Source organism: Python bivittatus, unplaced genomic scaffold (genome assembly GCF_059951505.1).
Source record: "Python bivittatus isolate LINGU-HERP-01145 unplaced genomic scaffold, Pbiv_v1 ctg000700_np1212, whole genome shotgun sequence".
NCBI lineage: Eukaryota > Metazoa > Chordata > Lepidosauria > Squamata > Pythonidae > Python > Python bivittatus.
Window position 1 is genome coordinate 104,568,746 of NW_028277098.1, and position 12,687 is coordinate 104,581,432.

The 12,687-nt window shown below is 61.8% G+C and overlaps 1 protein-coding gene across 1 annotated transcript; it reads left to right on the plus strand.

Annotated features, from left to right (window-relative positions):
* The first annotated feature begins 4,842 nt into the window (after positions 1-4,842).
* Positions 4,843-12,478, plus strand: MMP9 (matrix metallopeptidase 9). Its single transcript, XM_088154466.1, has 13 exons — positions 4,843-5,145; positions 5,610-5,839; positions 6,178-6,326; positions 6,440-6,571; positions 6,673-6,846; positions 7,286-7,459; positions 7,825-7,998; positions 8,360-8,515; positions 8,974-9,169; positions 9,341-9,480; positions 9,716-9,866; positions 10,248-10,351; positions 11,536-12,478. The coding sequence occupies exons 1-13, from the start codon at positions 4,990-4,992 to the stop codon at positions 11,643-11,645; spliced, it is 2,046 nt and encodes a 681-aa protein (XP_088010592.1). The 5' UTR covers positions 4,843-4,989; the 3' UTR covers positions 11,646-12,478.
* Positions 12,479-12,687: the final 209 nt, after the last annotated feature.

Consider the following 12,687-nt stretch of genomic DNA (forward strand, 5'->3'; position numbering starts at 1 on the left):
GTCTGTTGCGTTGCCTGTCCTGCGCTTAAGAGAGAGGCGTGCGCTAAATAAACATTTCTCCTGCTGTTGGGGAAGTCCGCTTTGCGCCACAGTAGCAATCTCCCTTGCTGCGGCAGCTGGCCGCCGTGACTCTTCCTTGCGGCTCCTCACTCAGTGGCGGTTCTGCACCACGGTCACCCCAAGACCCTCTGCGGCCCTGGGTGCCTGGGGCCATGCTGGCTGGGGATGACGAGAAGCCCGTGCGCCCCGCATCGCCCGCCTGCCCTCTGCCTCTGGAGGCCACCCTTCCCAAAGAACAGGCCCGAGCAGCCGAGTCGGCAGAGACCCTCCACCGAGCCCAGCTCCCCCCACTTCAGCCCCTTCCTCCCTCTGCGGGCCTGGTCAGGAGGGAGGCTGCCGGCTGCTGCTGCTGCTGCTGCTGCTGCTTCAATCACCGTGCCCCAGGAGCCGTGGGTGTGTACACGCACATGCACACACAACAGACTAGGTGAAACACTCTGGGAACCAGCCGTGGCTCACGCTCTGTGTGAACAAAGCCGACGCCCTGAGCCAACACAGGGTTGATTTGTTTTAGCATTTTCTATGAATCCAGCAAAGACTAACTTCAGTAACTTCTTTACTTGTAAGCCACTGAGAGTCACTTGTATAGTGAGATGGGTGGCACGTAAGTTCAACTAATAAAATAAATAACGTCCAATGAACTACCTCCTGCTGCTTTCTACCTTTTGAAAAGGAGCTGTCCTCCAACATCCTCACCCTGCAACTTGCTGAACATGGCAAGGTCCCTGATTTTGTGTAGCACCTTAAAAAGACATCGATCATCCAAGTTTCTATGTTTGAGTCCCCAGAGCGGCACCCAGGAGGCTCCAGGCTCCCTGCTATGTGTAACTTGTTACATTTTTAAAAGAAAATTTTAATTAAAGGAAGGGGGAGCTGACATATTGCAAACCAAGGGCCACGGGTTCCTTGTGCTGTAGGGCTCTCTTTCAGCTTGCCGTTCTTTCAGATTTTGTTTTGGAAGATTCATTGGCTTTTGCAGGTGTTCACATTCTTTTGAACTAAGCGCCAGTGGTGTGGAAACTAACAAAGGGATAAAGGAAATGGGTACTGCACGCTCCTGCAGTTGCAAGAAGGTTGCTATTAAAGGAGGCTCATTCTTCATGGGTTAGACTTACCGGTTTCCACAGGCACAGAAGCCTTCAGCAGCCGGGAGCCTCGGCTGGAGGGCTGTTTAGGCCCGGACTAGCAAGATGGCCCCTCTGCCCAGACTGATCCAGGCAATCCAAGTTTGGCCTGTCAGCCTTCTGGAAGCCAAATTAGGGCTCCTTGTGCTGCTTTATGACAGCCGGGTTGGCCTAGTGATGAAGGTGCAAAATTAGGAGTGGGGAGGCTGTGAGTTCAAGTCCCGACTTAGGCACAGGAGCCAGCTGGGTGGGCTTGGGCCGGCCGCGCGCGCTCGGCCCTGGGAAGGAGAAGGCCGGGGCCGGCCCTTCCAGAAAGGTTGCCGCAAAAACTCCATGGAGTGCCCAGGTCAAGTCTGACTTAAAGGCGCCACAAAAAAACGAAAGCATGCTGCTTTATACGTTGAATCTTCTATTACTTCTTCTTTTAAAGTTAGGTACGTTGATTTAAATGTAAAATAGTAATTGTATGATATAATATGAACCTACACCTGAGGGCTATTTGTGTCACCTCTGCACGGGGAACGTTCACGTACGTTCTTCCTTTCCTTTCCTTCCTGCATTTTCTTTTTGCAAGTAAAAAATACAAGTCTAAAAGAGGTTAGGCGGGAATGTCCTGTGAGGGGAGCCAGAGGGAGAAGGGCCCCCCTAACCGCAGCTGTATGAACAGGCAGCCCCCCTGCAGACATTTTGTGAGAGCACCCACAGCGGCACTCTGGTTGGTCCAGTTACATCCACCTGGAGGCCTCAGGCCAACTCAGGTCACCGGGCAGTCCAGACTGTTCCCAGCTGCAGAGGCCCAGCGACTGCAAGCTTGAGCAGGCCCGTCCTCTCCTGCCCCCAGAAGAAGGGGAGTCCACCGCTCTCGGGTGAGGGTGGGGGGAATTCCCTATGAACACTCATGTGTCAAAGCCACTGGCCTGACTCAGAGCCTAGTGGCCGCTTAGTTCCCATGGATCTCTTCCCCTTTTTTCCGACAAGAGCCTGCATACTCACCCGAGGCCTTGGGGGGAACGAGGCTGCATCTCCCGTTGGAGCATTGGGGACCCGGCCGCTAGTGATCCAGTGGGCGGGGTTCCTATTCCCCCTCCCCGAGAACTTCTCCCAGGCCGCATGCCGGACTGTGAACCCCACCTTGGCAGCCGGATCCTCCGGCCGTCCCAACTTTTCCCAGGATTCTGCCTGGCCAGGCGAAGGGGCTGGTCCCGGGCATTTGGCAGAAACTGTGACCAAAGCTGTCGGGGCCCTGAGGTACGGATGAGCTCATGAAGGAAGTGCATGTAGACATCCTCTGTCTCAACATCCGACCGGCAGCACCCCCCTTCCCTTTGTGAAAGATGCTGAGAGGCAAAGTCACAGCTCCCGCCACTCAGCGTGCCTAGTGGGAGGGGCGCTGGCCCTGGCAAAGCAGAGAAACAGTGCTCAGCAAAGCAGGGGTGCTCCTGCAGAGCCCCCCAAGAAGCAGGATCCGGGGGATGGCTGGAGAAGAGATGGAAACCAAATCACATTCTGCCAACAGGCAGAATTTGGGAATAGGACACGAAAGCAGACACAAGGGCTCAAATAGAGACACTGATGGGGTTGTCCCCCAGGGACGCCCAGGCTAAAAGGGGGCTGGGCAGGTTACATGGCTGGCGAACGCAGGCATCCCCTTTGGGTACTGTGCAAATAGGCCCTCGCCTCAGCACGCCGTATGCTTTCTCGTGTGGGAGTCTTGTTTGAAGAGATGCCTGCCCTGGCGCTCTGTTAGCCCAGATTTAGAGTGAATAACCCAGACAGACTCACACAGCATGCTAAACTTGAAAATCCTGGGTGAACAAGCCACCATGGCTATGTTCACAGACTGCTGGCCCCAAACAAACGCAAGTCACCCTCAGCCTGTTCATGCAGCAGTCAAGGACAATGCCTGGTTCCTGCCTCATGCTGAGCCCCAAACTAGCCCGAGGAACACGCTGAGCATCAGATGGCAGGAAGGCTCCCCTCCAGCCAAAAGGCTGAGCTGGCTCGCGCGCTCTCTCTCTCTCTCTCTCTCTCTCTCTCTCCCCCCCCCCCCCCTTCCATCTGGGGATTTCCCCATGAGACACCTTGGAGAGGAGCAGGAGACAGGGAAGCCTCACCCACTCCGTCTGGGAGCAAAGCAGGGGAAGTCCAGGTGGGTCACTGGTGCCTCCTGGAGGGGTGGGGGGGCACAACTGCTTGCCTGGCCCTCTTGAGTCATAGGCTGAGCCCAAGGGGTGCTCAGCTCTCTGGGGCTCCTCAGGAGCTGCAGACTAAGCTTTCACCTGGCAGGCGAAAAAATTCCTGATGAATTTTTGGCGGGGGTGTTCCAGATGATGTGGTCCTCCATTTGAACTCTCCCACCACTTTTTTTTACAAAGCATTCATGAAACCAGGAACAGCCACACGGAAATCTTCTGACTTGCTATGCCGAACCCACCTGTCTGGACATGCCCAACGGAGTCTGGCAAGGAGGGTGGGAAGCCATGCTACTCCTGGGGGGCTCAAGGGCGGCTGTTGGCCGACTGTCCTCCCACAGCACAAGGGGCTCCTTCCCCGCTCTCGGATGGGCCGTGCCGTGCTCAGCACCTCCAGCTCAGCATGATGAAACCGCAGGGGTGCTGGGGTCTCCCTCCCTCCCTCCCTCTCTCCCAAAGCACTGCCACCTAAGGGTGCCACATTCGCAGGCTTACCACCGCTGGGACGAAGGCCTCAGCCAGCAGGCTTGTGCAGGGAAAGGGGAATGTTTTGTTAAGAAGGCTTGCCCCCACCCCTGTGCCCCCCCAGGCAAAGGGAGGCCGCACTCTTGACCATTGCACAGACAAAGGAGGAGTTGGTGGTGACAGATGGCTAACCCCCTCTCCCCTCTGCCCGGCCCTCCTCTCTTGGACATTACTGCAGTGCAAAACCGGGGCACTCCCCATCCAGCCAGGATGCCTGGAAGCTCCTCGGATAGCCTGTTGTGGCAAAAAGGCCAAAAGGCCTTCCAGGCTCATCCGGTCCTTGCAGCGCAGGGCCCCGCATCCGAGAGAGGAGAACCACCACGGCTGCTGCGTCCTCCTCGAGGGGAGGCCTGATGGAAAAGAAAGCGCTCTGGGAGTATCCCAGCCAGGTTGCCGGGGCTCCCTGGGCCAAGACAGCCTCCCTGAAAGACCAGAGCGCAGGGCCGGACCTACGCCTGGGGTTGGCCAGACAAAGACGATGGCTCTGGGCCTGGGCAATGCCCAGGCAGCGGGCCTTCGACGAAAGCATGGATCAGGAGGTGCCCAGGTTGGCGACCTCTGGCCCTGCTAGGAGTCCAAAGGACCATCGCTCCCAGCCTGCCCCGCCCTCCCAGGGTCTCCATCCCATCCTCCCCGCCACAGGCAGAGCGCCGGCCAGGGAAGGCAGGCAGTGGGGGAGGCAGCGCCTGAAGGGGCGCCGCGCGGGGCCCCCGGAGAAGGGAGGGCCAGATGCGCCACGGAGCGCTTGCTCTCGCCGCCGGGCTCCCGAGCACCGTCCAGGCGGACGGCTGCCCTCGCCGCACCGCCGGCTGGTCCGCCTGCGTTTCACACTTCCTGTTGAGACAGGTCCGGGAAGAGGCAGCGCCCCGGCCAGCTTCTCCCCCTCTTTCCAGAGGAGGGAGGGAGGGAGGGACCCGCCGCTGACTCAGCCCTTGCTCGCCTTCCCTCTCCCCGCGGACCATAAAGGGGCCCGTCGGGACTCGGGCTGCAAACGGCGCTGCCGCTGGCTGAGCCTCACGCGGAACAGAGGGAGAGAGAGACCCGTCCGTCCGTCCGCCCGCCCGAGACCCTCGCCCGCCGCAGCAGCCATGAGGACCCCCGCCCCGGCTCTCCTCCTCCTCCTCCTCCTGGCGCTCCTGCCGCTGCCCTGCGCTTGGGCCGCCCCCCTGGAAGGCAGGGCACCTGTGGTCATCGCCTTCCCCGGGGAGGCGGTCAGCCAGATGACGGACCGGGAGCTTGCAGCCGTGAGTCTCAGAGCTGCGCGGTCCGGCGGGGCGCCCCTCCCGCCTCCCTCGCCTTTCCTCGTTCGGAAGCCCGAAGCGGAGCGCGGCAGGCGGCCTCTCTCGGGGGCGGCGGGAGGGAAAGAGGGGCGAGGCCGATCCGAGCTGCCGCAGGCGCGCCGTCCCGCCCGCCCCCCCGCTTGCCTCCCTTTCCCGCCGGCCCCGTGCGCTTCGGCTCACCCAGCCCACCTGTGACCTCCACCCCACCCGTCCCTTCATTTGGTCCGCATGAGTTATTGTAGACCCCCGGGGAACCGGTCACGGGATGGCTGCTCTGCGGACCTCAGGCTGACAGAAGGAGGTCCCTTCTGTCCCCAGCAGCTGGTGCAGTGCGGGAACCCCGCTGGTTCTGCAGGTCCCCAGCCGGCCGGCCTTCCTTGGCCAGAGAGCCCTCGGCTAGCGTGCTCTTCTCCTTCTTTTTCTGCCAGCTCTACCTCCAGCGTTATGGGTACTTGAAGGAGACCAACCCCGTGGGGCAGGTGAAGCTGGAGACCCCCCTCAAGGCAATGCAGAAGCGACTGGGCTTGCCAGAGACGGGGCACCTGGATGCCACCACCCTCGCAGCCATGCGGGCTCCCCGCTGCGGAGTCCCAGATGTCGGGCATTTCCAGACGTTCCAGGGAGACCTCAAGTGGGACCACACCAACCTCACATACCGGTGAGTGAGTGAGCGAACACGTCCATCGCCTTGTTCACAACCCCCATGGTAGACTAAAGGGGGGTGGACGGCCTGAGAAATTAATGCCAAGACCCCTGCAGGGGACCTGATTGGGGAAGGCGGCCCACCCTCCAGAGGCAGACGCACATTGCCGGATGCTTCCCTCGTCCTCTGCTGTAGTTGCAGGGGGGTGGGGGTGGGAGGGGGGCTGAGGACAGCGCCTTGCCAAGGTTGCGCGAAGCTGAACGGAAGCAGGGCGCCTGGGGCGCTGTAGCAGCAAGGAGGGATGGAGGGGCTCAGGAGCTGCCGAACACATCTGAGCCTTCGCTCTTTGGCAGGGTGGTAAACTACTCTCCTGACATGGACGGCTCCATCATCGAAGACGCCTTTGCCAGAGCCTTCAAGGTGTGGAGCGAAGTGACGCCCCTCACCTTCACGCGCCAGGAGAGCGGGGAGGTGGATATTCTCATCCAGTTTGGCACAGGAGGTGAGTCGTGGCTGCTGATGGAAGGGGCGGGAGCAGGGGGCGCTGTCTGGAGGGCGGGAAGGGTTCCTGCTCCAATTGTGACCCCGGTTTTGCTGGCCTGCCCTTCCCCCCAGAGCATGGCGACGGATACCCTTTCGATGGCAAGGATGGCCTTCTCGCCCATGCCTTCCCTCCTGGCAAAGACCGGTACAGCGGGGACGCCCATTTTGATGATGATGAGTTCTGGACGCTGGGCACGGGTGCCGGTGAGTTGGCTCCGCTTGCTGGCTTGGGGCTTCCCCAGGCCCCTGGGAGCTGTGCCCGCCTGGGCCGGTCTGATGTCTGGTCTCTCCTGTCTCCTGAGCAGTGGTGAAGACTTACTATGGGAACGCCAATGGGTCTTCCTGCCACTTCCCCTTTACCTTTGGGGGGAAGACCTACTCCTCCTGCACTCCTGACGGGCGAGAGGACGGGCTGCCTTGGTGCGCCACCACCCCCAACTTTGACCAGGACAAGCTGTATGGCTTCTGCCCCAGTGAATGTGAGTGGCTGCGGAGGGGGGCTCAGAAAGGGAAGGGGGCAGAGAGGACCCCACAGTCTGAAGCCCTGACTGCCGCACAGGCAGCTGTCCCAGAACCGGCCTGACGACCTTCTCCTCTGGCCCCATCAGCTGAGGATGTGGGGAGGTGAGGGGCAGCAGGAGGGGGCCCTCTGGATTTGGCAAGATGAGCGGGCACAGCCCCTCCTATGGGGTGGAGCGAAAAGCTGGAGGGGATGGAAGCAAGGTGAGACTCTAACTGTGGGTGGGCAGGGGGCCTTCTCAAAGCGTCCCCCCCACAAAGCAGTTTGCTTCTGAGTCCACCTGCTCCTTTTCTGGAAGGGGGAACTGAGCTCCCCGCGTCCCCCACAAAGCCCAACATGGGAAGCTCAGTTGCCTCGAATTACTCGCTTGCAGCTCATTCTCCTTCGTGCTTTGCTAGACCTCTTCACCTTCGATGGGAACAGCCATGGCGAGAAGTGCGTCTTCCCCTTTGTCTTCAGCGGCAAATCCTACAAGGGCTGCACCACCGATGGGCGCACGGATGGCTACCGCTGGTGCGCGACCACTGACAACTTTGACCAGGACAAGAAATACGGCTTCTGCCCCAATAGAGGTACACCAGGACTGGGGACACGTGGTGTTCAGGAGGGACTGCGGTGTGGGAAAAGCGCCCCGCAGGTGCTCAGAGACACCCTCGGTCTCGGCACTACCAAGGGGCGCTGCAGCTGCCAGGCTCACAGACAAATCCCGGCAGTCTCATGCTCAGCTTTGGGGCTGGCCCTGGCTCTGGGGGTGTTTTTGCTCTGCCAGCAGCGACAGCTGGGCCTCGTCTCCCGCCTCCCCATCACGCTCTCTCGCCAGGCGCGCAAGAGGGCAAGGCGGGAGGAGAGACCAACCTGGCCCAGGGTCACTGGGCAGGTGGGAGGACCCGACCCCTGGGGCTGGGGGCTCAGGGCTGACCTCTGCCTTCTCCCACAGACACGGCCGTGATTGGAGGGAATGCCCAGGGCGAGCCCTGCTCCTTCCCATTCAGATTCCAGGGCCAGATGTACAGTGGCTGCACCTCCGAGGGACGGGCCGATGGGAAGCTCTGGTGTGCCACCACCGGCGACTACGATGCAGACAAGAAGTGGGGCTTCTGCTCTGACCAAGGTACTGGTGGGAGGCCCGTCCCCCTGCCTGCTTGGGAAACCAGTGGAGTCCTCGGCTGCACGCACACGTGCATACACCCCCACCCCCACCCCCACCCCAAGGGGGTGGGGCTGCAGGGCGTCGGGAGAAAGGAGACCCCTCCAGCAGCCCAGGGGAACGGGTGCCCTCCTCAGGAAGGGAAGGGCAGTGACGGGAAGCGGCGACCCGGGGGCCACAGGCATCGAGGGCTCCGGGGAGAGGCTCTGCAGCTGCAGGCTTGGAGAGCCAAAGGCTGGTGGCTGAGGTGGGGCGCGCTGCTGCAGGAGACCTGCTGGGGAGCGAAGAGGGGCCCAGTCCAGCAGCTGCTGCTTTGTACCCCCAGGCTACAGCCTCTTCCTGGTTGCTGCGCATGAATTCGGCCACTCTCTGGGCCTGGAGCACTCCAGCATCCGAGAAGCCCTCATGTACCCCATGTACAGTTACCTGGCTGACTTCCACCTGCACTCCGACGATGTGGCCGGAATCCAGTTTCTCTATGGTGAGCAGGAGGCCTTGGGAGGGCCGCTGGGGGGGTCTCCTGAGAGCAGAAAGGCGGTCTGTCTGCCCCACCTGAGGCCTGGGAAATAGGCAGGCGTCTGGCACTGCCCAGTCCCTGGCCCGGGACTCACCAGAAGGAATTGGCAGCATCAGGGTGGCTCAGGGCTGTTCACACCCCACGCTGGACTCGGGTCCTGGAGACCTTCCATGAGCTTCTATGAGAAGTTTTGCATCGGCACGAGGCCCAGAAGGATCCCTCGAGGTCCTCCAGTCCACCCCTGCCCAGCAGAGCAATCCCACTCAGGGAAGGGGAGCCCCCCTTGGTCCATGGCTCTGCTCTTGAGCTGCTCTTGCTCTGGGGAAGGGGCTTTTCTAACTCTCCCCCCCGCCTGTAACTGAAATCAGGTCTTCTGCCTCCGTCCCATTTGATAAATGGCCCTTCCTCCTCCTCCCCGCTAGGTCGAGGATCAGGCCCTCGGCCCACGGTGCCCAGCCCCCCCCCACAGACCCCCACGGAAGCTGTGGACTCCTCCACCCCTGTTGACGCTGGCTCTTCCGTGACCCCCCCTGTGGACGGCCAGAGCAGCGCCTGCCGCGTGGAGGGCTTTGAGGCGGTGGGCGAAATCCAGAAGGCGCTGCACCTCTTCAAGGATGGGTGAGAGCGGAGACGGGAAGGGGCTGTGCAGAGCGGGGACCGAGGAAGGGAGGCTCAGCTCTGCCCCTGCCTTGCCCATGGCAGGGTCCCCCTCCTCCCGCCACCAGCGTGGAGGGGCTCAGGCATTGGGGGCAGGCCAAGGGCAAGGCTGAGCCGCCTTTTCTGCCCCAGGCAATACTGGCGAAAATCAGCCACTGGGGCCGGGCCCCTTGAGGGCCCCCTGCAGATCCAGAGCACCTGGCCGGCCCTCCCAGGTGTGATTGATGCGGCTTTCCAGGACGTTGTGACCAAGAAGCTCTTCTTCTTCTCAGGTGAGGCTGTTTCCCCGCCCAAAGGACTTCCGCCTATTGGCCCCTGCCCATTGGTCCTTAAGGGGGCGGCTGGGGTCCCAGAGCAGCCATGAGCTTCAGGATCCCCCAACTCTCTCCCAGCCAAAAGCCAAGGAAAGGCAGCCTGCCCACTTGGGAGCTCCCAGGGGCCTTGTGGCTGCCCTGCCCGTGGAGGAGGAGGCCCGTGCTCCACGACCCACCCAGCTCCCTCTTGCAGGCCAGCGCTTCTGGGTGTACCAGGGGACGAAGGTGGTTGGCCCTCGGAGCCTTGACAAGCTGGGCGTCGGGAGGGAGGTGCGCAAGATTGTCGGGAGCCTGCAGCGGAAGCAGGGCAAAGTCCTGCTCTTCAGCGGAGATCAGTTCTGGAGGTACGTGGGCCTGGGGGGAGGGTGGCAGAAGTTGGGGGTCCTCTGCCCAACCCCCTACTCTTGGGAGCAAGGGGCTGGGGCTAGGGAGCAGCAGAGGGCTCGGCCCCGGGAACCCCCAAGCAGCGGCCTGCCGGGGGTGCTCCTGCATCACCAGCCAGGCCCCCCTTGGCCTGGGCAGAGGCTCTTGCCCTCTGGTTCCCCCCGGGCTGTCCTGGAACCTGGAGGGGCCAGGGAGGCCGCATCCCCGCCCCACCCACGCTGGAGCCCAGGCAGGAGGAAAGCAGAATCGGGATTCCCCCGCCCCCGCTCCCCCCCAGCAAAGGAAGAGGCGCCCTCAGGGTCCATCTTGAGGGCATCTGGCCTACTTTTGCTCCCCCCCAGGCTGGATGTGAAAAAGGAGCAGGTGGAAAAGGGGTACCCCCGCCCCATTGACAGCCTCTTCCCTGGAGTCCCCCTTGATGCTAATTTCATCTTCCAGTACAAAGGTAAGAGGGGAGGAGGGATCCGGGAGGGGAACAGCCTCCGGTGGGGTCCAGACAGCTATCCCCCGGAGCTCCCACAGGTGGTCCATGCCTGGGGGGAACCTCAGGAAGCTGCTTCCTGGTCCAGCCAGCGGCAGAGGCAGCAGGGGCAGCAGAGGGCTAGGGGGCAGGAAAGGCTCCTTGCCCACCTCCCATTGTGTGGGCAGCTACTGGGGCTGCAGCGGGCCAGAGCTCCCCGTGTCCCTCGACTGCCGGCTGGGTGGTTCTGCCACAGCAGCAGAGGGCGGGAGGGGCGGAAGAGGGAAGACCTGCCGCCCCCCCTCGCCTGTGCCTCACAGCAGTTGCAGGACACCCCTTCCTGCTCTCTCATGAACGGACCCCCCCCCCCCGAGATATAGGAAACTTTAACCTGTGGGCTGCCATCCAGTGCTGCTTGGAGCATGCTACTCTGGTCTGGCTCTGGGGAAAAGGCGCTCAGGTGGGGGCTCTCCTGGGAGGGAGGAGGGGGTGCATGCCTGAATGGCTGTATTCTGATAGTGGGAGGGAAAGAGGCCCCCTGAGTGCAGAGGAGGAGGGAAGAGGCACATTACGAGACCCTCAAGGGCTCAGGACCATGTCTGCTATGGGGGTGGAAGGGGGCCTTCCTCTCCCCTTTCTCCTGCCTGCTCTCAGTGGCTTGGCCCCAGGACACTTTCTGCGCCCCCCCCCATCCCTGGCACCCTTCTGGGATCCACAGCTGAGGGAGGGAGGGGTGCGCCAGCCCACACAGTGGACCACCTGGAGCTCCCATCTGGGTCAGTGGGGATGCTGGCTGGCCCTTGAGGGCCTTTCCGCCCCCCAGGTGAATAAAGGCAGCTTTCCCCAAACTGGGGAAGAGGTGAGGGAGCAGCATGGTGGATGCACCCTGATCCAGCCCCCTCGCCCAGCCAGGCGAGGCCTGCAGGGGGGCCTCAGGACGAGCCCCACATCGGCCACCTAGTGCAGTGCCGTGCTGGGGAGCTCTGGACTGGTTTCGGAAGGCGCTGTTCCTCCCTCCCTCCCTCCTGGAGAGATTCCCAGGGGGCTGCCCTGAGCCACGTCCCGCCCGGGCTGCCCTCTGCCCGGTCTCTCTGGCCGCGAGGAGGTTGGGATTCACATCGCGTGGCCGCTTCGCAGTGCCACGGCCCCAACGTTTTCTCCCGTTCCAGGAAAGTACCATTTCTGCCGCAATCCCTTCTGCTGGCGAATGACCTCCCGCTACCAGGTGGACCGGGTGGGATACCTGAAGTACGATGTCCTGAAGTGTCCTGATCAGTGAGGCTGGCCCAGGCCCACCTGGGGGCCCCCCGCTTCGAAATGCCTCTGGACTAGGGGGCTTCGCTGCGCAGCTTTGACCCTCCCCGGCCAGCTGGCCAGGGCTGTTTTTCCGCTGGCCGGCCAGGCGCTCCCCGGTGCCCTCAGGGCTGCGGCACAGCTTGCCGAAGACTTGCTGGGAGCAGGGGAAGGACTGCGGCTGGGGCGAGGGGCAGTTCTCCCTGGCCGTGGTCCTGCTCCACCGCGCTGATGGGAGCCCCCGGCCACAAGCACTCCTTCCACGCCTGCTGTCACTTGCATGGGGAAGCAGCCAGTCAAGAAGCCAGTGGAAATCTGGCCCATTCAGAGAGCCTTCGCTGGGGGTGGGGGGAGAGGGGTCAACATGCCAGGAAAAACCTTTGCTCTTTTGGAAGTCAAGTGTGGTTGAAGGGATGGGGGAAGCCCTCGTCCCCTCCCCACTTTGCTCCGCCGCAAGGGCCGCTTCACATTGGGGGGTGAGTTTGAGACACGGCTGAAATTCCCCCAAGAAGCAAAAGAAGGCTGGCCTGGACTGCTCTAATTCGACGCTGCGTGAAGGTTGAATTCCCTTTGCCCAGCTTGCAAGAAGCTTCCATTCCTTGTCTCTGCGGAAGTTGAGCATGTGGTGTGCTTCCAGACTCGGTGCAGGGTTTACTTTTCTCTTGATACATCCCTTGAGGGCCGGCTTTCTCCCCCGTCTCCTCGTCACGGGAGACGAGCCCTATCCGGGTTGCTTAGAGCGTCGCCTGTAGCGTTGTACTCTGGGCAGCGTATATCGTACCCTTTGAGTTCTTTTTGGGAAATAAAGTTTGATTTTGTTTTACCTCTTGCGAAGTTTCTGTCTGTCTGGCTGTGACTGCTTATTCGTGGGGAGTAAAATGATGTCTGGTCCCGTCAGTATCGGAGGAGGAGGAGAAGGGTCATGTTAGTCTTTGGGGGCAAAGAATCCGGAGGCGCCTGGTAGCCCCCTTTCCATCCTGTGCCTCGGACGAAAGCGCCTGCCTTGGAACAGAATTTGTGCCTTGGAG

Coding starts and splice junctions, on each gene's coding strand:
- MMP9 (XM_088154466.1), top strand. CDS start 4,990: ATGAGGACCCCCGCCCCGGCTCTCCTCCTCCTCCTCCTCCTGGCGCTC. Junction 6,847..7,285: donor TGGCTTCTGCCCCAGTGAAT/GTGAGTGGCTGC, acceptor GTGCTTTGCTAG/ACCTCTTCACCTTCGATGGG. Junction 9,170..9,340: donor CTGCACCTCTTCAAGGATGG/GTGAGAGCGGAG, acceptor TTTCTGCCCCAG/GCAATACTGGCGAAAATCAG.